Source organism: Elephantulus edwardii, unplaced genomic scaffold (assembly GCF_000299155.1).
Source record: "Elephantulus edwardii isolate Elephantulus edwardi_28Jun2011 unplaced genomic scaffold, EleEdw1.0 scaffold00051, whole genome shotgun sequence".
Taxonomy (NCBI): domain Eukaryota; kingdom Metazoa; phylum Chordata; class Mammalia; order Macroscelidea; family Macroscelididae; genus Elephantulus; species Elephantulus edwardii.
In genome coordinates this window covers 10,866,169-10,892,967 of record NW_006399801.1, presented here as the reverse complement: position 1 = coordinate 10,892,967, position 26,799 = coordinate 10,866,169, and the positions used below count along the sequence as shown (strand labels likewise).

Below are 26,799 nucleotides of genomic sequence, written 5' to 3'. Positions count from 1 at the left end.
TGTTGATTGTGGAGCCAAGTAAACTAAAACTGTTAACTATCTCAATCTCTTCACCATCCATACTGATGCTGCCAATTAGCCCAGTGGTGAGAATCTTTGTTTTCTTGATGTTGAGCTTCATAATACATATTGAAGGCTGCAGTCCTTGACCTTCTGCAGCAAGCGCTTCAGGTCCTCCTCATTTTCAGCAAGCAGGGTTGTGTCATCTGCATAACGCAGTTTGTTGATGACTCTTCCAGCAAGCCTTTGATAGTAGCCCAATAATTTTCTGCATTACCCAGGGTCTCCAAAAATGCCTTTACTCCTTGGGTAATTGACGTACAAGTCTTTAAGAAGTGTTAAGTGTGACGGTATCTGAGAGCAGCTGTATTAAAGTCCTGTTGCATTACAGGGGCACTCCATGGACATGTTATATTTGGTATTTTAAGTCACTTTTGGATAGATCACTACCATCAAGAAAGAAGCAGCCCTGCGTCCTTTCGGCCCAGATATTCCTGTGCAACAGAAATGAGATATTGCAGATGGTGGAGGAACACAGACCCACGTGACAAAAGGTGGAAGTAGAACCATTGCACCAAGGTACCCTGGCAGAGGCCCTTCGCCTAGGCTTATGGGAGCAGGGAGTGGGAAGCACATAATTGGTAGAACTAAAAGAGCTTTGTAATGTAGGTCCCATGAGGCAGGGAGCCTGCGCATAGAACTAGCTGAAGGTTCAGAGGGGCCCTCTCTGCCTGACTGAATTGTGTCCTGAGTGTTCCAGACCTCCTTAATTGCAACGTGTTTCTTCTATAACTGATACATTCCATAATGGTGAGTTATCGTATTGTCTGTTGTGCGAACACTACAGTGGATTAATGAACCTTGCAGTAAGAGTGAGCGGAGCTGTGAAAGAGACAGTTGGTGTTAGAATTGATAGAGATGTAGGCTCAGGTGCGTAAGGATTGAAGATTCATTTCCTTGTGGAGTTCATGGAAGTCAGATGCAATAGCCCTCATACTAGCTTCACTGTTTTTAGAGTTGATGTGAATAGCAGAGTGCATTGCAATGATTCAACTAATGGAAGCGTGGATTTTGTAAGAGAAGAAGTTGGAACATGGTGTATACAGTTTTTTTATTTTAAGATTGTTTACTTTGTTAAGAAAAATTGCTTTTAGGGTCACCTTGAGACATAAGTCAGGCTAACTAAGCAAACTGGTTAATAGCTGTCCAGTGTTCAGGATTCACCCAGCTGGAGGTCAAGGCCATATGCATATAAATAGAGCACAGACAGAGTTCTTGCTGTTGTGTGCTATCTGTCAGAACCCATAGCTGACTCTCCAGCTGGTTTTCAGAGGCAGTAAACCAATGGGAGCAGATTTCCCATCCTCTCATGGAGCAGCTGGTGGATTTGAGCTGCTTCCCTTCAGGATTGTAGCACACCTTTTCACTTGGCCACCAGAGAAGCAGTGAAGAAAAAAATCTAGATTTTTTTTTCCCATGGGGCCATGTGGCGCCACCAACCTAAAAGGCAAGTGGTTTGAATCCACCAGCTACAAATTGGTTCTGACCTGACGGCATTGAGTTGAGTTGATGTATTTGTCTGTATGTACTAAGGATACTGAATATTTCTTCTAATTTTGTAAAACATATGAAGGAGGGACTAGTCCTTGGAGAGGGACATTATGCTTGGAATGCTTGGGAGGGTAGAGGGACAGCACAAGAGAGGAAGACCCTCCATGAGATGGACTCAGTGACTGAGGTGATGGGGTAAGTGTGTCAGGGACAGTGAGGTTGGCACAGGATAGAGCAGAGTTCAGAGCTGTTGTATACAGAGTGGTTATGAGTCACAAGTGACTCATCGGCACATAACAACAATGATGGAAATTAATATTTAATATTGTAGATGAGATACCCTGTAAATCCACTATTAGCATGTTGTTGTTGTTATGTGCCGTCGAGTCGCCTGCGACTCATAGCGACCCTATGTACAACAGCCCTAAACTCCGCTCTGTCCTTTGCCAATCGCACTGTCTCTGACACTCCCATCCCAATTATCCCAGTCACTGAATCAATCCACCTCATAGAGGGCCTTCCTCTCCTGCGCCGTCCCTCCACCCTCCCAAGCATGATGTCCCTCTCTAAGGACCGGTCTCTCCTCACAACATGTCCAAAGTATGTTAGACAGAGCCTCAGAATCCTTGCCTCCAAGGAGCCACCCGGTTTAACCCTTTCCAGGACAAATCTGTTTGTTTTCCTAGCAGTCCATGGTATTCTCAATACTCTTCTCCAGCACCACAGCTCAAAGGCATCAAAATGACTGGAACAGCACATCAACAGAGAACTACCAGAAGTCCAGGCTGGGTTTAGAAGGGGTCGTGGTACTAGAGATATTGTAGCTGATGTTAGATGGATCTTAGCGGAAAGCAGGGAATACCAGAGGAATGTCTATCTGTGTTTCATTGACTATGCAAAGGCATTTGACTGTGTACATCATAACAAACTATGGCTGACTCTGAGAAGAATGGGAATCCCAGAACACTTGATCATTCTAATGCGAAACTTATACTTGGACCAGGAGGCAGTCGTCAGAACAGAGCAAGGGAACACTGCATGGTTCAAAATTGGGAAGGGCATATGCCAGGGATGCATCCTATTTCCATACCTTTTCAACCTATATGCAGAACAGATTATCCGGGAGGCTGGGCTCTATGAGGAGAAATGTGGGGTCAAGATAGGTGGACGATTTATCAACAATCTGCATTATGCGGATGACACAACCCTGCTTGCTGAAACTGAAGAGGACCTGAAGTGCCTGCTGCAGAGGGTCAAGGACTGCAGCCTACAATATGGATTGAGGCTCAATGTCAAGAAGACCAAGATTCTCACCACTGGACCAATTGGCAGCATCAGGATGGATGGTGAAGAAGTTGAGATTGTACACAGCTTTAGTTTGCTTGGCTCCATAGTCAACAGTCTTGGCACCAGCAGCCAGGAAATTAAAAGGAGCATTGTAATGGGAAAGTCTACTGTTAGGGACCTCTCCAAAGTGCTGAAGAGCAGTGGTGTCTCTTTGGAGACTAAGGTGCATCTGATACTACTAGCATATATATACTTAATTAGAAATAGAGAACTCTGGTGGCCTAGTGGATATGATGTTATGCTGCCAGCCCAAAAGCAGGTATTTTGAATCAGCCAGTTGCTCAGAGGCAGAAAGATGGGCAGTCTCTGGACTTGTTATCAGTCATTGTTTCAGTCTGCCCTGTTGAAGATTACCTCTCTTTTGCTGATCCTCTTTCCCGGAATGATGTCTTTTCCCAAGGACTAATTAGTCCTGATAAAGTGCTCAAGTATGTGAGATAAAGTTTCAGCATTTAAGATAAGGGATACTCTAAGGAACATTCTAGTTGTACTTCCTCCAAAGCAGATTTGTGTGTTTGTTTTTTGGTTTTTTTTTGCTTTTATGTGTGTTTGTTTTTGTTGTTGTTGTTTTGTTGCGTTTTTTTTGGCAGTGCATCGACCCAATTTAAAGACATCAGTTTTCCTTTGACCTTCCTTATTCATTGTCCAGGAAGCAAGCGAAAATACCCTTGACTGCTGCTACCATGAGTGTTGATTGTGGATCCAAGTAAAATAAAATTGTTAATAATTTCAATCCTTTCTCCATCTATCGTATTACCTGTTGGAACTTTGTTAAGTTTTTACTTGTTTTCTTGATGTTACAGTGTAACTCAAGGCTAATAGCCTTTGATCCTCTGCTTTAAGTGTTTCAAATTTTCTTCATTTTCTTGAAGCAAAGTTATGTCATCTGCAGGTTGTTGATGAGTCTTCCTCCAGTCCCAATGCCACATTCCTCTTCATAGAGTCCAACGTCTTGAGTGGTTTGCTTAGTATATAGATTGAACAAGTCTGGAGAAAGGATACAGCCCTGATGCACACTTTTTCTGATTTTTAAACCATAAAGTATTCATTGACCTATAAATACTTATAAAATAGTTGTAAAGAGAAAGTTAATCCATCCTGGAAGGATGAGGGGTGATCTGTGGTATAGCGGATTAGTCAGTATGGTTTCGGCTTTTACTGCAAGGCTGAGTCGAAACACAAACTCATTGCGGTTGAGTCAGGTCCAGCTCTTAGTGAGCATCTGTTGTGTTTCCAATACTATACATTATAATGGGAGAAGAGTGCCCATTTTTTAATTTTTTTTTTTAGTTTCCCAGCAACTGGTGGATTTGAACTTTCAGAGTCTTACAGCCTTTAGGTTAGTAGCACAATCGCTACAGGTTATGCTACCAGAGCTTCTTTGTGGTTGAGACATCATTATCATTTGTTGGCAGTGAGTCAGTTTTATGTAAATGTGGGATGTTTGTGCCCCACCAAGGTGATTGTATAGCTTGCTAGTTAGGTAACCAAATACCAGCCTTTGGGTTGAGAACATGCAAATAAGGCATGCAGACCTTTAATGAGGGAACTAGCTAGTTTTGCTAGGCTACTTGACTTAAACTGAGCAGGTTCAGAGGCAGAAAACAAGTCTCTCCCACCATCAAAAGAAAAGAAGCAATGGGTGCAGTGTATTTCTTGGGGCCCTTGATTCCAGTATGAGAAGAGCAAGACAGAGGCTTAGATGCAGGGAGAGGTGCAGTAGCAGAAGTGGCAGAGAACCAGAGATTGATGTGAGACAGAGCAAAGGAGGAACTGCTGCCCCACAGAGCCTGAGCCCAGAGCCCAGAGCCTTCACCTTGCCTTACTGGCGGAGTGGGGGAGTGGCACACATAATTGTCAGAAACAGATGACTTTGTAATAGTGGCCCAGAGCCTCAAGGCTGCAGGCCAGAGAGAGACCTGCCTGCCAGCACACCTAAGAGGGAGGTTACTGATTAAAGAATTGTATCCTGCGTGTTACTTCCCAGCAGCCTGGTGGCAAAGTCTGTATGGTGAGAGTTGTGCTGCTGAGCCAAAGGCTGTGATCTTTGGAGGTTCAAATCTTTTAACAGCTCCTCAGTAGAAAACATGAGCAGTATCCTTTTATGTGATTTACAGCCTTGGACACCAGTGGAGGATAAGCTATGAATCAGTTTCGATTCAAAGGCCAATGAGTAAGTTTGACTTCCCCAAAAACCCCACAGTCATGGATATATATATAAAAAAAGCGAGGGGGTGGAGGCCATTTTTCTATCTGAGCTCTGGTTAGCTGGAACAGCTGGCCCCTAGGATTCTTGGACTGTAATGTGTCTATGTTGGGTGGAGACCAAGCCAAGTCTTATGTAAGGAACACTAAGGCACAGACCTACAGCAAGGAAATTTCCAAGGGAATAACTGTCTTGGTGTCAGAAGGAGCCCATACCCAGGAGGCAGAGCAGTGCCACAGAGAGGCATAAGAAGCTGACAGTTGCCCTTGGAATCAAACTCTGTTCCTGAAGCTTCTAGAAACAACAAACTGAACAGCAGTCACCATCCTGACACTACTCCCTCAACACTTTAGCCCAGCAGGAATTATGATAATAGTGGTATTCATGCCAGAAAAGAATGCGAAAAACTCGCCACTCAGTTAGATTTCCTGTTTCAGTATGGTAAAAAATACTTTATGGGAAGGTTCTCAACTTAGGGGTGCTTTTGTCCCTCACAGGGACTTTTAGCAATACCTGGAGACATTTTTGATTGTCACGGTCTGTGTGTGGAGGTGGTGGTGAGGGATGGTGGTGATGTGGTTGTATGTTACTGGCATCTAGAGGCCAGGGGTGATACAGAACACCCTGTGACTCCACAGAAACAATTTCTTTCACCACAAACATTTGCAGTGCTGCTGTTAAGAGACGCTATCTTATGGTGCCTGTGAAATGCTGAGAAGAATCTAAGGCAGTGGGTGAAATTTCAAGTAGTCAAATTATCTGGCAAACACAGCATTTAAAATGGCAGGCCCGATTTCTTTGCCTCCTTGAACTGCTATCCTCTGCTCCCAAAAGTGGAAGGACCAGGACAACCACCCTCCCCCCCCCCCACACACACACTATACAGACAAGTGTATTTGCAGGCATCGAGGTACTGAAGTGCTCCAAGTGTTTTCACACTTTGGCCCAGCTCCAACATCAAAGCCCCAAACTATAAGTTTCTCTCTTTTTGCTTTCAACAAAGGTATTTTTTCTCTGTAATTCCGATTTCCTTGCTCACAAGCAAAGGTGAGTGCCAAGCCCAAAGGGCTCATAAGTTAAATGACTAATATTTAATGAGCTTGTATTAGCAACCACTGTGCCAAGCATGACACCTGAGCTTTCACTGCGTTCCTCTCACCTGGGTATGAACAGCTCACTTCTGAGGAGTTGGAAATGTCTCACTTGGAGTGCATTTGCTTCTCCTTCTACACACATCCCCATGTGTGTGCACATCATGTGACCTGTGGCAACTCGCCACCCCCCAACCCCCATGGGCCAGGTGGTCCCACCGGTGTCCAGAAGTCACTTAGCACAGTGAGTTCTAGAGGACACTGCTGCAATGAATTGTCCTTTTATCCTGTTAACCCTTCAGCTGCCATCTTGTCCTGCCAAATACAAGCAACCCCAGAGGATATAAGATTTCCAGGGTATTGGCGCCTCCAAGCTGCTTCTGCCTCTACTTCTGCAATGTGGGGAAAATCAGTGCATGGACATGGGACCTAGAGTAAGGAAGGATAGGCAGTTTTCTCCTCTAAACTATGTTCCTTGAAAATGCTTTGCCATCTCCTCCCTGTGTCTCTTGCACCTTCCTTTCTAGCTCAGCTATAGAGTGTGTTTTCTCTCTCTGTCATCATTCCTGCTCCTTAGAGCGTCTCTCTTTTTTTATTTTTTAAATATTTTTATTTTATTTTTATTATTTTGTGTGTGTGTGTGTACCGTCAAATCAGATTTGACTGGTACAGGAGGAGATTGTTCCTCCTTCTCCAGCAAAGTATCTGGTGGATTTGAACCGCACACCTCTGGGATTGCAGTGTAGCTTCTTGCCACTAGGCCACCAGAACTCACCAGAGCTTCTCTTTTTAAGGTCCTAGTACCTGTGGAGGTACATTCCATTAAAACTTGAGAGCCCTGGATGAATGAGTCTCTAGACAGTTTAGGATACCTTTATATTCATCCTTCAGAAACCAGGCAAATGGGCAGCCATGGGCAGATCACATAACCTACTACCCCCTCCAGCCTCAGGTGATCCGATCAGAGGTGGATGATCCCAGGCCTTCTAGTGACCAGTGCCCATTGCATTACCTGGATTGAACAACTGAGCTAGACCTTTCAAGATCTCTTTTCAGGAGTTTGCACTTGGAAAAGAGACACAGTTTGGAGTAATAATGATAATAGCTAATAGACATTATAGTACACCAAGCATTGTGGTAAATATTCTCCTTATATTACTCCATTTAATCTTCACTCCTTGGACGTATCTTTAGCTCCTAATTTTCCAGATGGGGAAACTGAGAATGTCTTAGATAAAGCAACTTAATCCTGGTCATAAGCAGTAGAGGGGATTCAACTCAAGTAAAGCAGCTCCAGTGGACCACAGAAAGTGGCATTGGGTTCCTAGTGGGCCATGATAACCTGCATCGTATGAGGGTTTGAAGCTGTTTGGTGATGAGGAGGAAGGTGGGAAGGGAGAAGTAACCCCCAGAGAGTATGTCTTCGAGCAGCTTACTTGAGAGTCGACTGGAAAGCTCAGCAGAGAGTGTTGTCATGCCGCTGGCCCGTCCTGGTGAGATGGGTGTTGCTGGGTGCACAGAAGGAGAGGCGATTGATCCCAGGTACTGGTAAGACTGATCATAGGACCACGGTGGGGACGGCTGGATCTGCCTTGTATCTGCAGAGAATCAGGCAGGGCAGTTAAAGATTAAGTGCAGTGAGATTTTTTTTTTAAGTGAAAAGTCTTTTAATAAGAAACTAGTTACCTTTGTTTAAATATACTGTTCATATTTGTGACTTCTGTGTTGTTGTGAACTACTATGGAGTCAGCCTCTAACCCATTGCAGCCCGGTCCTGGGCAGGGAATTGTTGCCTAGTTTTGAAACATTCTCATCATCAGTTCACTGTAGATCAGGCATCCATGATCCAAGGGTTTTCAGTGGCTGATTTCTAGAATTAAATCACCAGTTCTTTCTCCCTAGTCTGCCTTCATTTAGAAGCACCATAGAAACCTGCTCAGCATCATAGCAACACACAAGCCTCCACTGCTAGATGGTTGTACGTGGAGTGTATTGGCCAAGAACTGAACCTGGGTTCTTGTATTTAGGGTAAAAATTTTACCATGTAGAGCCATTAGGATCCTTTTATGCAATTTATTTATCAGTGTTTAATAAATAAATCACAAGGTTTACTTCTTCCCTAAAAATACCAAAGTAAATATTAATTTTTTGAGCTTTTGATCTGGTAACTATTCTTCCCAAAGGTTTGATTTAATCCTGCTGAGAGTGACGACTTCATTAAATTTTCAAGGTAGAAGTATTAATGTTCAAACTGTTCTAACTTGATTCTTTCATGTATGGCTCAGACCATGTTAGCTTTGCCAGGAAGTACAGTGACCATCATAAAAAAACATGTTCAAAGTGTTTATCAATTCAGGTGATTGTCTATCTGTAATCAGTAAGCAAAAGAGATGCAGGATTTTGGTATTTTGTGTGCCCTGGGCAAAAAAAGTTACATCATTCTTCCCCCAGCTCCCTGTGTTTTCTATTTAGAGGAATCCTCTCCCAAGGAATAAATGGGTGAAGTAAAGATAAAAGGTTAATCTGGGGAACTGACAGTGAGGTTTAATAACTAGTTTACAAAGCCAGCCATAGAGAACTAGTCTGTCAGCCCAGAGTAACACAGTAATCTAGCTACTTCCCAGACTTAAGGCTTGTATCTTTTATTTTTTATTTATTTATTTATTTTTTCTCTTATGTGTGTACCGTCAAGTCAGATCTGACTGGTACAGGAGGAGATTGTTCCTCGTTCTTCAGCAGAGCATTTGGTGGATTTGAACTGTGCACCTCTGAGGTTGCAGTGCAGCTTCTTGCCACTAGGCCACCAGAGCTCACCAGGTTTGTATCTTTTGAAGGGAAGATTTTGAGTGAACCTTGCATAGCCAAATGGTTAACACTCTTGGCTGCTAATTGAAAGGCTGGAACTTCTAATCTTCCACAGCTACTTTGGAAGAAAGGCTTGGCTATTGGCTATAGCAAAATTAGTCATTAAAAACTTGATGGTATACAATTCAACTCTGACAGGCCTGGGGTTGCCTGGATTTGACGTTGACATGATGGCAACTGGTTTTATTTCAAAGGAGAATACTTCTCTCTGGCCTCAAAATACATGTGCAGAAAGGATTTTGTAAATTTGAATCTAGCATTCTTAAAGTGTCTTCATTTTCAAAAGCATCACTGTTTACAGATAAAAAAGGAGGGGAAGAAGACGACAACATACCCTCTATTTTTAAAACAAATGTGTAAGAAAATTTAAACTGGACACTCTCCTATCACCTGACAGCTTTATATTTCCAGAGGCCTAACATTCATTTTCTCTTTGCAACCACAAAAGCAAAGCTCCTTAGAAAAACATAGCATATAATTTGTGTATATGCAATAAATGTACATGTCATGTGCTGAAGAGAAAATATTTCAGCTCTGCTCCCTCCAAGGCTCTTCATGTCTAAAAGTTTGTCTTTTTGGTGTATCTCTTTGAAGTTGCCAGAGTAGATCTGAGAATTGTGTATTTGAAGATCCAGACCCAAGCCTTCCTCCCCTCTGTTCTTCTTCCAGCCTCCTTTGTGCTTCCACTTCTTGTATATTTCTTTTATTTCCTTGAAAATAACCACATTTCCAAGTTTGAAGAAAATCTGGTAGTTCTTGGGCAAGTACTTTAGCTTGGAATCTTTGGAATCCAACATTCAAGCAAAGTCTTTCATGCTGTATTTTGGAGGATTTTAAGAGATGACAAATAATAACAGCGCTGGTCTATTTCAAACTCAGTGGGAAATATATGCTTAACTAGGCTTGAAGATCCCATTTAATCTTATACTAACAATATTTCTAGTAACTGAAAAGCAAACAGAAATAACTCACTATTAACACTCCTGTCTTACCACAAATAATTTGTTCCAAGTGAAGAAAACAAAAACAAACCCCAAACAAACCAAAATTTAGAAATGGTCATTAGACATGCATATGTTTTGCATACATACATTTCCTAAGTGAATATATTGTACTCAAACATTTTAATCATTTAAAAGCAAACAAAAGAGGTTTTATAATTGTCATAAAGCACTCTGGGGTGTGAATTGCGGTGCGGTAACTCATGCCTTGTTGTGTAGACAGCCCAGCACCACTAACCCATGTCTAAAACCACTCTAAGCATCAAGTTTTATCCTGTGATTCATGTTCTGTCACGTTTTACTGTAGTGAAAAACTAGTGCTAGGGTTTTCTAAAGTCATAATTAAATCATGCATACGTTGCATAATGTTTCACAGCCTTTTAAAAAGTATGCTTTGGTAAAATGATCTTTATGATTAAAGTCCAAGTTCTGTGATTTTTTTTTTTTAGCACAGGGTTTTAGAGTCAACATATTCTCACTGCACATCATGCATTAGCTTTGCAGGAGACAGTGGGGTCCAGGCAGGGGCAGCACTGACAGCTTGAACCCACAGGTGCAGCTGTCTTACGAGGGTTAGGACCAAAGTTATCTGTATCTGAGTTTGTTGCCAGTGGTGGGCCAGAAGGTGGTGATGCTGAGCTTCCCAGCTTCCCAATATCAGGGTTTTGGGTATTTTACAACATATGACAAGAATCTAAAACTAAAACATGACAACAGCTAAGGTTCAGTAATTTTTTAAAGAAAGATGAACATCTCCTTCCATGCAACTTACTGTCTGTGAAAACCTGCTGGATGGTCAACTGTGAGTCAGTTCCAATTCCCTGGCACATAACCATAACATAGTATTATCAGTTGCCATCAAGACGATTCCAACTCACATTGATACCATGTGTGTCAGAGTAGAACTGTCCTCCCCAGGGTTTTCAATGGCTGTGATTGTCAGGCTTTTCTTTGGAGGGACTTTTGGGTAGACTCAGATGCCCGTTTTGGATAGAAGCATGGTGCTTAATCACTTGTGCCACTTAGGGATATGATGTATGCTAGGTTTAATAGAGTGTTACTATCCTTGCTCTGGTGGGGCTGAAGTGAGTGTGAAATTATGAAAGCTAATATGAAATATCAGCATTGTGGGCCATTCTGAGCACTGGGCTGAGCAGTTAGGAAGTAGCTCTGGGCCTACTTACATGTGGCTTCTCGGTCTATCAGTGGGCTGGCAGAGGGCCTAAAGATATGTGATGTCCCTGGATTGCTTGTTTACTCTTTCTTCTCCACCTCTCTGAAAGGAGATGGTTTTAAAGTCCCTTCCCAAGGTGGCAGTGCAAGATTCTTATTCACATGAACCCAAACCAGATTTCACAGTTTAATGGGCATGTTAAAAAGAGTCAGGGAAGACTCAGGTGAAGTGTGGGGTGAAGAATGGTGTTTCTAATTACAAATGTGTATATTCTGGGAAGAGGAAGTAGAGAGAGGGATAGTGTGAGAGCTATCCAGAAGAGAAAGCAAAAGCTGAGAAAGGCAATCACTGCAGGTTACTTTCAAGGCAAATTGGGCGAACTGTTTATGCTTGAAGAAGCCACCTCTGATAAGACAGTCTATCAAAAACAAAGACAAAAGTTGTTGAGAAATTGATGTGTGCCTGGTCCATGCTAACTTAGCCAGTAACAGTGATGAATAAGACACACACAGCCATTTTCTGATGGAGCTTTAGTCTGATGGAAGTGCAGATCTCAGGCCTGGCTGACCCTGGAAAGGCTCTTCCTGCTGAATTAACCATCTCGCTGAAAGTTGCTTTGCTCATTCACTTATTAATTCTCAGGTTTAAGAAGTTATTTACTTGCTCATTTACTATTCTTCCCAGCAGACATTTTTGTGGTTCTGTGTGTGTTAGTCTAAAGGTGAGTAGTTTGAATCCCCTCTGAGTGAGGTGGTTCAGAAGACACTTCTGGAGACCTGGTTCTGAAAGGTCACAGCCCTGAAAGCCTGTGAAGCCCAGTCCTCCTGACTGGGAAGTGACTCCACGGCAACAAACCACAACAAAGGCCATTTTATTGAGGGCTCGTGCGGGAAGGGATTCTCATACCTGCCCGCAGGGAGCTGTAAGCTATTACAGACCTAAGGGCTATATCCACACTAGCTAGTCTGTTTGCCAGTACTTTCTCCCAGGTATAGTTTATTACACATTGTGTTCCTCCTTTGAGAGGAGCAGAGTGGACAAAGCGCTAGCATTAAGGCCTATAAATTGTGGGTTGATTCCTGTTTTCATCATTAATAAACTAACTTTTATGGCCTTATTTTCTTATTTTCCAAGTTTTCTAACTTCAGAGTGTGGTGGTAAGGAATAAGTGAGATAAGTTACCTGTGTAGCAATTAACACAGTTTCTAGCACCTAGTGAATGGTCAGTTAAGTCTGAACCTTTTCCAGTAACAATATTGTGGAAACAGAAAAGAAATCCATGCTGAGGAGCTGACCTGATATTTATTAGTGGGGCTGAGGTAGCATCTTATCTCTTACCTGCTGAGGGGTTTGACTCTGCAGCTGGAGAAACACTGGGCTCAGGAGATTAAATGGGAAACTGACAAGGAAATTGGAGGTTTGGGTGGGAGGAGACCAAGGTGAGGAGCTGCTATCTGAGAGAAGTTTTCTCACCCAACTCATTTAAAAAAAAAGGAATCAAGCTACTGCTTTAGAAAATTTAGACCGTTCTGCAACCTATTTTCCCCCAGTGTACATAGTATGTCAAAGCAACTAATATGATGATGCCATTTTGTTATTTTTTACCATCAAATAATAGATAAAACAGAACCCACCTTCTCACACTACTGAGCTTGACTTCATTCAGTTTGAAATAGGGATCAAAGAAGAGGGGGAAGTTAGAGATTGGTGGGTTTGAGGCTAACGACGAACTCTGAGGTATATGTGACATAGACCACTCTAAGGAAGAGGAGCACTTTTATCTTTTGTTGCATCAACATCAAAATGTCTGAGTCAAAAGGGCTCTGTCCAATAATTTAGGTCAAGATATCTTGTTGCTTTTGATTTTTACTTCAGCTTTTCTTGGACCCACCAGAAAACTGAGGTAACAGGACAGACTGCAACTCTGAAGTCTCAAGAGGAACAAATATAGGCAATCACAGTTGACATCTGTTTACGAGGAGCAGAAGCTAATGGAACTATAACCTAGTTGTTGTTGTTGTTGACTGCCTTCGAGTCAAATACTACTCATAGCGACCCTATGAACAAAAGGCCTGAAGTCCTACAACTATCGACATTTATCAAAGTTCATAGAGTTTCACTTAAATGACACTTTTAAAAAATCATTGGAGGCTGGATATAGATGAATATGAATGAGATGCTCATGGGGGTTGCATTTTTGGAGGAAGAGTCTTACACTTTTATAGAACCTTACCAAGTTTCCTATACATCCCATGTACTGCCAGAAGGGTAAACAAGCCTATCCTGGAGGCAGTGCAACCAGGATGCTCCTTAGAGACAAGGATAATGTGACTTTGTCCTGTGTACTTTGGGCATGTTGTGAGAAGGGCCAGTTCTTGGAAAAAGACATCATTCTGGGAAAGGACAATAAAAGAGAGGAGTATCCCCCAACAAGATGCATTGACACAGTGTCTCATAATGGGCTAAGTACATCAGATGGTAAGATGGTACAGGCGAGGCCAAGGTTCAGAGCTATCCGTTCATAGGGTCACTGTGAGTTGTCATGGACTCAAAGGTGCCTAACAAAAACCACCACCACTACCAAATTTCTATGGAATCAAGTATAATAATATTGGACTACAGAAAGTGCTGCAAAATATAGACTGTATTTAAGGAGGCATTCTTCAGGAAGCCCAAAGACAATAGGGGAAGTAAAAACAAGGGCATGATAGAATTTGAAGCCTCTGTCCCTGTAGCTCAGGAGCTCTTAATGGCATAATCACTAGCATGTTAAACTGCTAACCAAAAGACCATATATTCTGGAACTTCAAATCCATCATTGGTTATGGGAGAGGGAGATGGAAAGTCTCCTCCAACTAAGATTTGTAACCACAGAAACCCAAGAGAGGATGTTGCTGTGAGTCAGAATCAACTTAATAGCATTGAATTTTTGTACTTAAAACAGCAATCAGCGTTAAATATAGCTAATCAAAAGAGTTTAATTCACTCAGCATTTCTTAAGCTGAAGAAACTGAAGAACAAATTCAAGCCTCGAGTTGAAATACATAGGGATGGTATGGGCAGAATATGGAATTATTCAGGAAGCAGTAAAAGAAGATGCAAGGAGTATATAGTGTCACTGTACCAGAAAGAATTGCCTGACACAGAAGAGGCAATGGTGATGAAGGAGAAAGTTCAGGCTGCTCTGAATAAAAATGGCAAAAAACAAGGCCTGAAGAATTGATGGCATACCAATTGACATAGTTCAATAAACAGATGCTGCCCTAGATGTGCTTACCAGGTTGTGCCAAGAAATCTGGAGGACAGCTACCTGGCCAGCTAACTGGAAGAGATCCATATTTATTCCCATTCCAAAGAAAGGTAATCCAATAGTATATGAAAATTATTGACCGATATCACTAATGTCACACAGAACTGGAGCAGTACATTAACAGAACTACCAGAAAGACAAGCTTGATTTGGAAGAGGGTATGTGGCCCTAGAGACATTATCACCAATGGCAGATTGATCTTGGCTGAAACCAAAGAGTACAGAGGAATGTTTACCTGCCCTTCATTGACTGACTATACAAAGGCAATTGACTGTGTGGATCACAACAAATTATGGCTAAACTTAAGAATGGGAGTCCCATAACACTTGATTGTGCTAATGCAAAACCTATACTTGGACCAAGAGCAGTCCATAGAACAGAGCTAGGAAATACTGCATATTCAAAATTAGGAGTGTGTCAGGGATGTGTCCTGTCTCCCTATCTATGTGTAGAACAGATCATTTAAGATACTGAACTTTATGAGGAAAAGCATGGCATCAGGATTGGAGGATGATTCATCAACAACCTGCTCTATGAAGATGATACAATCTTGCTTGCTGAAGCTGTGGAAGACCTTAAGTTTGCACAGAAGGTCAAGGACTGTAGTCTTCAATATGGATTGAAGGTAAACATCAAGACAAAGACTCTGACCACTGGGCCAATTGGCAGCACCATGATGGATGGAGACGAGATTGAGGTTGTTAACAATTTCAGCTTGCTTAGTTCCACAAACAACACTCATGGCACCAATAGACAGGAAATCCAAAGATGAATTGCACTGGGGAAGTCTGTTGTCAGAGACTTCTCCAGAGTGCTGAGGAGCAATGATCTTAGTCTAGAGACTAATGTATGCCTCATCCAGGCCATTGTCTTCATAGTTACATGCTGTTTATCAGACAGCTAGACAATGACTAAGATGACAGAAGAACTGCTGGCTTTGAGCTGTGGTGCTGGAAAAGAGTATTGCTCATACCATGGACAGCAAGGAGAACTAATAGGTCAGTTTTGGAGAGGGTGAAACCAAGTTTCTCCTTGAAGGCAAGGATTTTGAAGCTCTGTCTCACATACTTTGGGTATATGGCCAGGAGGGACCAGTCCTTGGAGAAGGACATCATGCTTGGAATGGTGGAGGGACAATTCAGGAGAGGAAGAAATGAGATGGATTGACACGATAATTGGGGTGATGGAATTAGGTATGTTAGAATCAATGAGACTGGTTTAGGATAGGGCAGGGTTCAGAGCTGTTGTACACAGAGTCACTGTGAGTCACAGGTGACTCAACAATACATAACAACAACAATCCAAAAGATGAGAGAGGGAGAAAAACACAACAAATATAAAATGGTTCAAAACAAACCTATACCTGGACTGGGAGGCAGTCGTCAGAACAGAACAAGACTCCATGGTGCAGAATCAGGAAAGGAGTGCGTTAGGAATGTGTCCTGTCTCCATACCTTTTCAGTCTATATGCTGAGTAGATCATTTGGGAAATGGTCTTTTATGAAGAAGAATGTGGCATCAGAACTGGAGGAAGACACATAACAACTTGCCTTATGTAGATGACACAACCTTGCTCGCTGAAACTGAAGAGGACCTGAAGCATCTACTTCAGAAAGTCAAGGACTGTAGTCTTCAATATGGATTGAAGCTCAACATCAAGAAAACAAAGATTCTCACCACTGGTCCAATTAGCAGCACCATGATAAATGGAGAACAGATTGAAATCGTTCAGAATCTCAGCTTGCTTGGGTCCACAAATAATACTCTTGGAACCAGCAGCAAAGAAATGGAAAGACGATTAGATTAGGAAAGTCTGCTATCAGGGATCTTTCCAGAGTGCTAAAGTGCAAAAATGTCAGCCTAGAGGTGCACTTGATCCAGGCTATGATCTTTGCAATTACTTCCTATGTCTCAGAGAACTGGGCAATGACTAAGGATGACAGAAGAAGAATTGATGCCTTTGAATTGTGGTGCTGGAGAAGAATATGGAAGATACCACAGATTGCCTAGAAAACAAACAGGTCTGTCCTCGAGAGGGTGAAACCAAGTTGCTTTCTTGAGGCAAGGATTTTGAAGTTCTATCCCACATATTTCAGGCATGTAGCCAGGAGGGACTTTGGGGAGTCCTCGGAGAAAGACATCATACCTGGAAGGGTGGAGGGACAAAACAGGAGAGGAAGACCCTGAATGAGATGGATTGACACAGTGCCTACGGTAATAGGTGCCAAGTGTGTCAAGAGACAGATTGGCTTAGGTTAGGACAGGCTTCAGAGCCTCAGTGCTATGAGTTGCAGAGGACTTGATGGTACATGACAACAACAGTCTAATCTTATCAACAGTCATTTAAAATGCAAATTATTCAGATACACAATTTAAAAGATTCTCGGAATAGATGAAATATATGAACCAAACATGTATTGTCTACAAAGAAGCTACTCTGAATATCAAGGCACAAAGAGGAGAAAGATAGGGAGTAGCTATTAAATTCCAGACACATAAACTTTAGAACAAAGACAAACTGGGATACAGACAGGCAGTGTATAATAATGAAGAGAAATGAGTTCTTTAAGAAGATATAGCAACCCTTAAGACATATGTACCTAATGAGTTATTCTTGTTAGGTGCTAGCAAGTCAAAACCCATGCAGCTGACCCTCCAGGGGACTGTAAAAAAATTTCATGACAGGAAATTTCCCACCTTTTTCTTGAGGAGTGGTCTGTGCCTTGAGGTTGGCAGTGTAATTTCTTATCACTAGGCCACCCGAGCTCCCTTTCTAATAAATAGACAAATCCAGGATTGCAGCTTGAGTTGGCAGTACCTCTCTTTCAATAGGCTTCACAGTTACTATGTGTCAGAAAGCTGGACAGTGACTAAGAATGATAGAACAACAATTGATGGCTTTGAGTTATGGTGCTGGAGAAGAGTATTGAATATACCATGTATTGCTAGAACAAACCGGCTCATCCTGCAGAGGGTGAAACTAGGATGCTCCTTGGAGGCAAAGATTTTGAAGCTCTGTCTGATGTGTCATGCTTAGAAGGGTGGAGGGACAGCTTAAGAGAGGAGGACCATTTTTTTTTTTTTTAAATTTTTTTTATTTTGTGTGCGTGTACCGTCAAATCAGATCTGACTGGTACAGGAGGATATTGTGCCTCCTTCTCTGGCAGAGCATCTGGTGGATTCGAACCGTGTTCCTCTGGGAGTGCAGTGCAGCTTCTTGCCACTAGGCCACCAGAGCTCCCCTTGAGGAGGACCATTGATGAGATGGATTACAGTGACTAGGGGAATGGGGGTAGTTGTGCCAGAGACAATGAGGTTGGCTCACAATAGAGCAGGGTTCAGAGCTGCTGTATATATGGTCACTATGAGTTACAAGCGACTCAATGGCATATAAAAACAAGCTTGCACAAGATCAATAAGGATATAATGACCTGAATGGACCTTGTAAATTACATTAATCTAATGGATATTTTTGGAACATGCTAACCAGTAACAGCAGAATATACAAATCTTCTTAAACCAAAATAGAAAATTTGCCAAAATATACCATATTTGGGGTCATAAAGCACACCTTAACAAATGTAAAAGAATAGAAATGATAAAGTATTTTCTTAGGCTTAAACTCTATAGAGACCCTTAAGAGAGAGTTACTTAGAAAATCCAAAGACATTTAGAAATTAAGCAACACCCTTTTATTAAAATAAGAGTAAAAAAATTGTCTAAAGAGAACCTTAGTATTATTTGGAACTAAAGAAAAGTAAAAATACACCTTATCCCAATCTGTAGGAATGCAGTGGAAGCTCTGTTTTGAGAGAAATTTAAAGCATCAAATGCATATATCCAAAGTGAATATAGTTCTAAAATCAGTCCTCTCAGCTTCTACCTTAGGAGGTTAGAAAGTGAATAAAAGAGCAAGTGAGACCTAAAGCAAATTGAAGAAAGGAAATGAAAATTAGAGCATAAATCAAGGAAATGGAAAACAGAAAATTAGCAAAAAGAAAAAAAGAATCAATGAAACCACAAGTGTCTTGGTTTATCCTCATATTCTCCACTGACCACTGTAGAAGATGGACAGACTGGCCTCTAATGTCCAGTCATTCCCTCAGCCAACCCAGTACTCTGAATATTGATGGGCCTTTTAAAAACATCCCTCCTCAAAACTTAGTTTCTTAACAAGAAGCACCGCATCAACAATGACGTCTTTATTCTACCAGGGGACAGGGAAGGTAGATATAATTTTGCTTGGTTTCTATCGCTGGAAAGTCCTTTCCTTTTAGTGACTATCTTTAAAAGGCCAGGTTGCCCCATAATGGTTTAAAAGGAAGAGCAGACAGTTAACGTGTGCCACAGTGCCCTATCTTCTATTTTTAAATGAGCCAAACCTGCTTGGTGAACGTGTAAACCCTTGGAAGGCCCTGGGGTTTTTTTTGCCCTGGTGGATTTTTTCCCCTCTGTCTGTTTGCAGGGAGGCCAGGCCGTTCCCAGTGCCTCCAAGTTCACCTCAGTCATGAGTAGCTAGTGTAATGCCCTCTTGGATGCCTCAGAACACACAACAGGATGTGACTCAGGACTCAGGGATGTGAGTCAGGTTCCAGGGTGATGTGTCAGGGCGAGCCCGAGGGTGACTGGTATCTCTCTGTCTGGGACCCTGAGGAGAAAGATTTAGGCTTCTTACAAATGAGAGAGACATTACTACTTTGCTCCCTCCCCCCCCTTCAGAATTGTTATCTGCTTTCATGGCCCCAGGGGATGGGTCCCTTTCTTGAACTTTCCACTGTGTTGAAAGCGCCATGCTTCCTCTGGCTTGTGCTGGGAGTGAAAAACAGAAAGCACCACAAGTAAGAATAAAAATACATGCTGAGAAACATAAAAGGTCAGCAAAAGAGAGGAAGACACTTGAGATGGGTTGACACAGTGACTCCAACATGGGTTCAAACATGACAGCTATTGTGATGATGGCTATTGTGATAGGGCGCAATTCTGATCTGTTGATTAGAAGGTTTACCATGAGTCCTTAGTCGCCTCCATTACACCTAACAAGAACGGCAGATAGGACTGCAGCAGTGGGATGGTGCAGGGTTGTGCAAGGTGTGATGATCTGTAGTACATAAGGTCACTGTGAGTTAGAGTTGACTTAACAAAAACAATAGGGGCAAGCAGGTAGCATGTTGGTGCTATCAGTGAAATCCCATGATAACATGAGTCAGTTCCCACTTCTGGATCCTGGAAAAAAGAGAGGTTGTGAAAGAGCTTTGGTATTTGCCAGCCGTTTGTCTCTGGCCAGTTGTAGACGTCTTGGTTAGTCATGTACAGCTAAGATGCTTTCATTGTTCTAGCAGTTACTTTGAAGGGAATCATTCCGGCACCAAGCTGGGCAGGGACCTGCCTGGATAGGCAGGGTTTTAAAGGCCTTTGGGGTTTTGAGGGATGCCATCCTCACAGCCAACGGGCAGGCCTGGGAGTTGGCAGGCTGCCTGCAGAGGGAAGAGGGAGCCCTGTGGCTGCTTCCCCACCACTCTCTGCCTCTGAGACCCTTGATGTGCACCCAGCCCAGTGGGCTTGCTGGCCTTATGCTCAGGGCACTCTGAATCTGCAATGCCAGTCCTAATATCAGGGCCACCCCCAGGCTTGGCTGCTCACCATAGAGGCCTTTTCTCGGTTTCCTCACCTCTCCAAATGGGGGTAACCAGACTCACCTGCCTCACAGGTGTGAGAGTTAATTAATGTTTGTGGCGCAGCTTTGAGATCCACAGATGAAAGGCTCTCTATAAATGTAAAGTGCTGTTCCTCGCAAGGGCTGCCAGACAGTTCCCAGGGGAAACAGCCGGGCCCTCACCACAGGGCCGCCCTCACATCAGTCTGAGGCTGGTCTGGAAAAAGGTCTGTCTATAGGCCAGCCCTTCAGGGTTAGGGGAAAGTCACTAGCTTCTAGAAAAGAGAGGGGCATTTTAATAGCATTTCTCAGTCTCTGACTTCTCTCCCTGAGGTGGCGGGAGAGGGGAGTTCGGGACACACAGGTGGAAAGATGATGATTTGAAAATCAAAGAAGGCCCCAGTTTGGTCTTTTCAGCAGTATCCTCGCTTGCAAATTACTTCCCTCTACTTTGTTAAGTAAACATCCATTTTAGATGCCATTCTCTTAAAGATTCTCTGCATTTATACCCACTTTCTAGGGCTGGTCTAGCTTTGCAAATAAAAAAAAACCCCACAACCAACCAAAAAACCCCTCAAACTCAGTGCCATCTTTTCAGCTGTGACTCACAGCGGCCCTTCATCGAGGTTCAGAGGCTGCAAATGACAGCAGAAGGAGGCGGCCCATCTTTCTCCCATGGAACTCCAGTGGATTCAAACTGCCCCAGAAGCTGGGCCTTTGAGCTAAAAGAGCAGCTTGCTATGGATTATACCACCAGAGTTCACATAAGTTGGATAAATTCCTGTAATTCTAGGCAATGAAGCCGAATATCCAAATTATAACTTTACTGTTCATTTCCTCCCAATCTTTTTTTCCTTCTCTAGCAAAAGTCTTAGAAAATCGAGTCAAGATGGTTTTCTGCTTCTGTCTAGCTGTTCTTTAGCACCTTTCTTTTCTGTTAGCTCCTTGAGAGAAATGGATCATATTTTAGCCAAGGGTTGGCAAATTTCAGGAAAGTTCTACCTGGGACCTGAGTCCTTGATGTCACACAGGGACCCCCTATCAGAGAAAAATGACAAACACTTCACACTGGGTATGTACAAGCAGGAAAGCCACAGAAGTGCCCAGGATTGGCCATAGCTAAAGAAGCAGAGTTTTCAAAAGAGAGTTTTCACTAGAATCAGGTCAAGAAATCAAAATGATAGATTGCATTTGTCATATCTACTGTCAAAGACCTCTTCAGAGTTTTAAAAAGTCAAGATTTTGGATGACTAACGTGTGTTTGACGCAAGTCATGGTCTTTTCAGTGACCTCACGTGTATGTGAAAGCTGGATGATAAAGAAGAATTGGTGCATTTCAACAGTGGCACTGGTAAAGGATAGATGTTGACTGACAGAGAGAAATGCTGCCAGAATGCTCCTTGGAAATGAGGATGATGAGACATTGGCTTTCTTATTTTTGGACACATAACCAGGCCAACTGCTGGAAAAGAAAAGTAGAGGGTCGCTGAAAATGAATTTAAACCACCACTAAGATGGATTAACCCAATAGTCCCAAAGATAGGGTCAAACATACCAATAATAGGACCCAGGCACATTTTATGGAGTTATTATATATAAGGGCACCATATGTTGTGGTGTTGGAGAAGATTACTGAACATCCCATGGACTGCCAAAAGAACAAACAGTGATGTCTTGGAGAAAGTGCAGCTGAGGTTCTCCCTGGAGGCAAAGATGATGAAGCTTCATCTGGCATATTTTGGACGTGTTGCTAGGTGAGGCTATTCCTTGGAGAGGAACATCATGCTTGGGAAGGTAGGGGTTCAGTGAAGGAGAGGAAGACCACCAAAGAGATGGCTTGACCTGGTGAGTTTAGCAGTGAGCTCTAGCGTATCCGATTTGATGAGGACAAAACAGGATATGGCAGAGTTCAGGTCTGTTGTTCATAGGGTTGCTATGAGTTGGACTTGATTGCAGGCGCCTAACAGCATGAGTCAGAGCTCACTTGATGACACTTGGCAACAGCAGCACAAGATCAAGTGGACTCTGCAGGTTGACGGTCTTTGCTCTGGCAGCTCAGGGTGGGCAACCAGCAGCGAACACAGGCCATAGCAGAGCCCACATTGTAGCTTATGCCTGTGTATCTTGACTGGGAAAGACCCATGGAACTTCCCAGAAAAGCAGATACACCAATGTTCATAGCAGCGTTATTCACCATCGCAAGAACATGGAAATAGCCCAGATGTCCAACCACAATGAAATGGGTTGAGAAGTTGTGGTACATTCACACAAGGGAATACTATGTAGCTAGCACACAGGAGCAATGATTTTGTAAATTATGACCTAACTTGGGAGGGACTGGAGAGCATTATGCTGAGTGAAGTAACTCAGTCCCACAAGGACAAACACTGTATAAAACCACTATTGTAGAATGAACATGAGGATCCAAGGCAGGGTGATGATAGAAATAGAGGGGTGAGGATGGGTGGGGGGCTAGGGAGTTAATCATAGGGTTGCACAATTCAGTGGGTATATGGGGTGAAGGAAATGGGAAGGATCTTTTGTGAAAAACCAAGTATTTAAACTTTGTAGGTAAATCAGAAGAACACACACAATAATATACAGAAATGATCCTATAAAACTAAACATGTGAATGAAACAATGTATATGAATAATTGTATAAAAGTAAATGATGGTATAAATAGTAATAAATTTCTAAAAATTAAAAAAAAAGTCATCACCTGGGTAAACTGTATGACGTAAAGTGGCCAGAGGTTTGCCAGAGTAGTCAACAAGTCAAAAAGGAGTGCTGAGATGATGTGGGGCTGTAAGTGATGAGCCCTCTGCCCCTGGGATTTTCAGTCCTGGAGAACATACTCTCAGCCAGTTTACAGCCTGGGCTTCCTCTGGAAGGGATCTTCCCCTCGGCCCTCTGTCCTGTGTGCTACCCTAGAACCTACCTGGCCTCCAAGGGGATGTGGAGCAGAGTGAACCCAGTCCCCTCCCTACCACAGTCATGGTCCTTCCTGTGTGCTGAGGGGGACTCTTCCCTCAACTACAATTCTGGTTTTCCCTTTAACTTATTGGACTTTAAGGGCAGAGATCCAAGTTTTAGGCAACAAGCACTTAAGTAGGGTGTTCTAATAAGGATTGGAGGGGAAACTCCTTGGTGGGGGGGAAGGATGTTAGACAATTCTATCTGAAGGGTACTTTAAGATAACATCAAAAATGCTTCCTCCTGGTTTGGTTTCTGTAGGTTCTAAACGTTCCAGGCTGTGGGACCTCATCTCTGAGCCTTGTTTAGACTCTCAGAGATTGGCAGTCTTGGCTCAGCAGCCCCTCTCCATGTGCTGGGGCAGTTAACTCACTCTTCAGAGACTTAGTTTCCCTGTCAGAGGAGAGGTGACTCCTTTGCTTTTTGAACTGCCAGGAGGAGAAAATGTGGCCCTGCTCCCCAGTGTCACAAATACGCCAGTTATCATTAGGTGCTGTTGAGTTTGCTCTGACCCACAGGGACTTCATGAGTAACAGCACAGAATGGTTCCTTACTCAGTACCATCTCATGACCACCCATGTGTGCAGGCCCACCCTTGTAGCTGTTGTGTTAATCCACCTCATTCAAGGTTGCCTTCATTTCTGTTGACTCGAATGTAAAGTCCATGATTTTATTTTCTAGTGATTGGTCTTTCCTGATGAGAGGTTTATACAGTAAGTGAGCCAAAATCTCACCATCCTCATGTCTAAGGAACATTCTGGTTCTATTTATTTAAGGACTTATTTGCTTATTTCTTTGGCAGTCTAGAGTATATTTCCGGGGCGCCTAGTAGTCAAGAAACTCTTTTCTCTGGAAAAAAAAGATAATGGTGGCCCGAAGTACCAGCTTGTCTGGCTGCCCCTTGGCATTTTTGCCCAGTCGACAGTGCTCTGACAGGCAGGGGAGGGCAAGGGCAAGCCCCACAGGCCCACTGTGGACCTTTCCTAGAATCCCAGAGTTCTCTGGTGCACAGGAACCCTCCCTGGCCCTTCACCGTGGAAAACAGGGTTTCACAATCAACGTGCATACAGTTGCAGCAAGGTGAACATAAACTATTAAAAGGAAATACTAGCCCTCCCTTCTGCAAAGTGGGAGCCTTCCTTTAGAGAGAAGGCATGTCTGTACTGTGGACCAGCGACATAGAGACCCGAAAGCGACATGTTGCGAATCCTGGATGCTTTGTTCTTCGTCTTGTGAGGGGACTCATGTTGAGAGGCACAGTTAGTTACTTATTTAAGAGCTTCCACTCCACACTCTAGACTTGAAGGGGACTATCATGGCAACGGGTGGTAGACCACCTCCCAGCTGAAATGCAAGTATCTGCTTTGACATTTTCTGATTCTCATTTTCGCATGCGTCAAGCCTAGCTATGCTGTTCTGTCAGAAACTTTTCTATTTCATCTGCCCATACTGTGTTTAGAGAGCTCTGATGGGGTAGTAGTAATTCTCACTCAAAGGCAGTGCCTCCCCGGCCATTCGAATTTACTAACAGCTCCTCAAGAGAGAGAAGGACAGTCTCTTTTCTTATGTTTTAAAGCTTCCAAAAGCCTGCTGGAAAATCAGCTATGTGTCGGTTTTGACTCCATAGCAATGAGTGAGTGACAGACACCCTCTTTTATTCCTTTCACACAGGAAAGGCTCACAGTCTCTGAGAATTTTCAGAACCCTGAAATAGGGCAGGGGGTCTGGTGGTACACTGGATTGAGCACTGAAAGGTCAGAGGTTAGGATCCCTCGGTTGCTCCTCAGGAAAAAGATGAGGCAGTCTATGGGAAGCCGAATATCAAATTTAATATTAATAATAAACCAAATACTATATCAGGATTTAAGGGAGGTGTAATATAAGCTGGAGTTCACCCTGAGGCACTAATGCATTCCTTAAAAATCAACATTATTCTTAGCTTGTATTTACTGAATCCCAGAAGTATTGGTGGTGGAGTAAGGAAAGGGTGGATTAAAAAAAAAAAAAACAACAACACCAAAAACAAAAGCCCTGAGATTAGCATAAGGTAAACAATAAAGAAGAACTCTGCCTTATCTGCAAAAGACTTCCCCATGATCCTTTGTTTTGTTTTCTACTCCCTTGTGATTATCCTTTGTTTACCTTCCTGATACACACAGAGAAGCATGGCTTTGTCAGTTCAGTCATCCTGACTGCTGGCCCCCTGTCTTTACTCTCTCTTATCTCATTCTTGGTTGTCTGTCTCATTATTACTTTACCCTCAGTCTGCAACAGCACTCTGCTTCTGTAAAGGTTTATAGCCCTGGAACTGTGGGGCAGCTCTGCTCTGTTTAGTAGGGTCACTGTGAAAGTCAAATGGATGGCAGTAGATGGTGTTTTGGTTTTGATTTTCAGGGAATGTCTTGTGAGGAGCTCTGTTCTCTTCTCTGTACACCCTCTAGCAGTGCTACCACAGACAGGCCTTATCTTAGCTTCTCATCGAGGTATGGTCAGCAGAGGCCTGCTGGAGGGGAAGCTGTGCCCTGTTGGAGTCTCCCGTCCCGCACTCTGAGCATAGAACCATGAGTGAAATCCTCCAAATGTAAAGAGTAATCACTTTCCCTTTCTTGTGTGTGCTCAGTTAACTTAAATTGGGGAGTCTGAACCCATCCAGGAGCACCACAAGAGAAAGGACAGGAAATCTACTTCTATAAAAGAGTATAGCCAACAAATTCCTAGGGGGCATTTCTACTCAGTCACACAGGACATATCAGCTTGAGTCAGAACTGACCCAATGGTAATAGATCTTTTTGAACATCGTACATGGTCTTTGCCCCTTCATTCCCTTCACTCTGTCCTGTCAGAAATAACAGGAGATCCACGAAGCATGTTGTCTTCACAGAAGGCCAAGTGTTACCATACACACAGGGAGAATGAGCAACTCCTTTGTTTAGTACCTGTGTCGTGGTCAGAGCCTCCTTCCTGAGCTCAGCCAAAACCCTCTGTGGATCCATGCCTGTTATTACACCATCGTTTCAAGTCCCCATTGGTATCTACTATATGGCGTGCAGTGTGTACGAATGAGTGTGTGAAACACAACGTGAATGAGGGATTGTATGGAACATGATGTGTATGTATGAAACAATGTAAATGAACTATTGTATGAAAACAAAAAATACTAAAATATATTAAAAGCAAAACAAAATTATCCCATGGAGCACAGTTCCGCCTTAATGGACGTGGGTCACTGTGAGTAGGAGCGGAATGGACAAGAGAACTCTTTACCAGGTTAGTGTTTATCAGACTTCCTTAACTCAAGGCATCTCTGGACAAGAAAAAAGACTCAAAGAAATTTCATCCTTACACTTTGCAAAAATTGCTCAGATAGGTGCCATCTGAAAAAACAGGGTGTGGGAAGTGAGGCTGTACTGTTGGCTCTTTTTGGTGACATGTTCCCAGGCTAGATACCAGTGCTTCATACGAGCTGGATTTCTTTGGTTTCCTGGGCAGGAGGTAACCACTATTTCTGTTCCTTTGTTAGAGTTTCCTCTAAGGCCATACGTGCCTGTTTTCCTTCACTTACATATGAATTCTATGCAAAATTGCAAAATTAGTCTGTTCACTTGAATCTGCAGTCATTCTGCATGT

General features: G+C 42.9%; 1 protein-coding gene across 3 annotated transcripts in view; it reads right to left on the bottom strand.

Annotated features, from left to right (window-relative positions):
• The window catches only part of RUNX1 (runt-related transcription factor 1), a 370,084-nt gene that overhangs the window by 10,503 nt on the left and 332,782 nt on the right, over nucleotides 1-26,799 (bottom strand). For 2 of the 3 annotated variants that reach the window (XM_006886733.1, XM_006886732.1), the window contains one exon: nucleotides 7,632-7,793. The exons of the other annotated variant lie outside the window; for it this stretch is intronic. In XM_006886733.1, coding sequence (XP_006886795.1) covers nucleotides 7,632-7,793 — 162 coding nt within the window. The remainder of the gene's footprint in view (nucleotides 1-7,631; nucleotides 7,794-26,799) is intronic. 3 annotated transcript variants of the gene reach the window in all.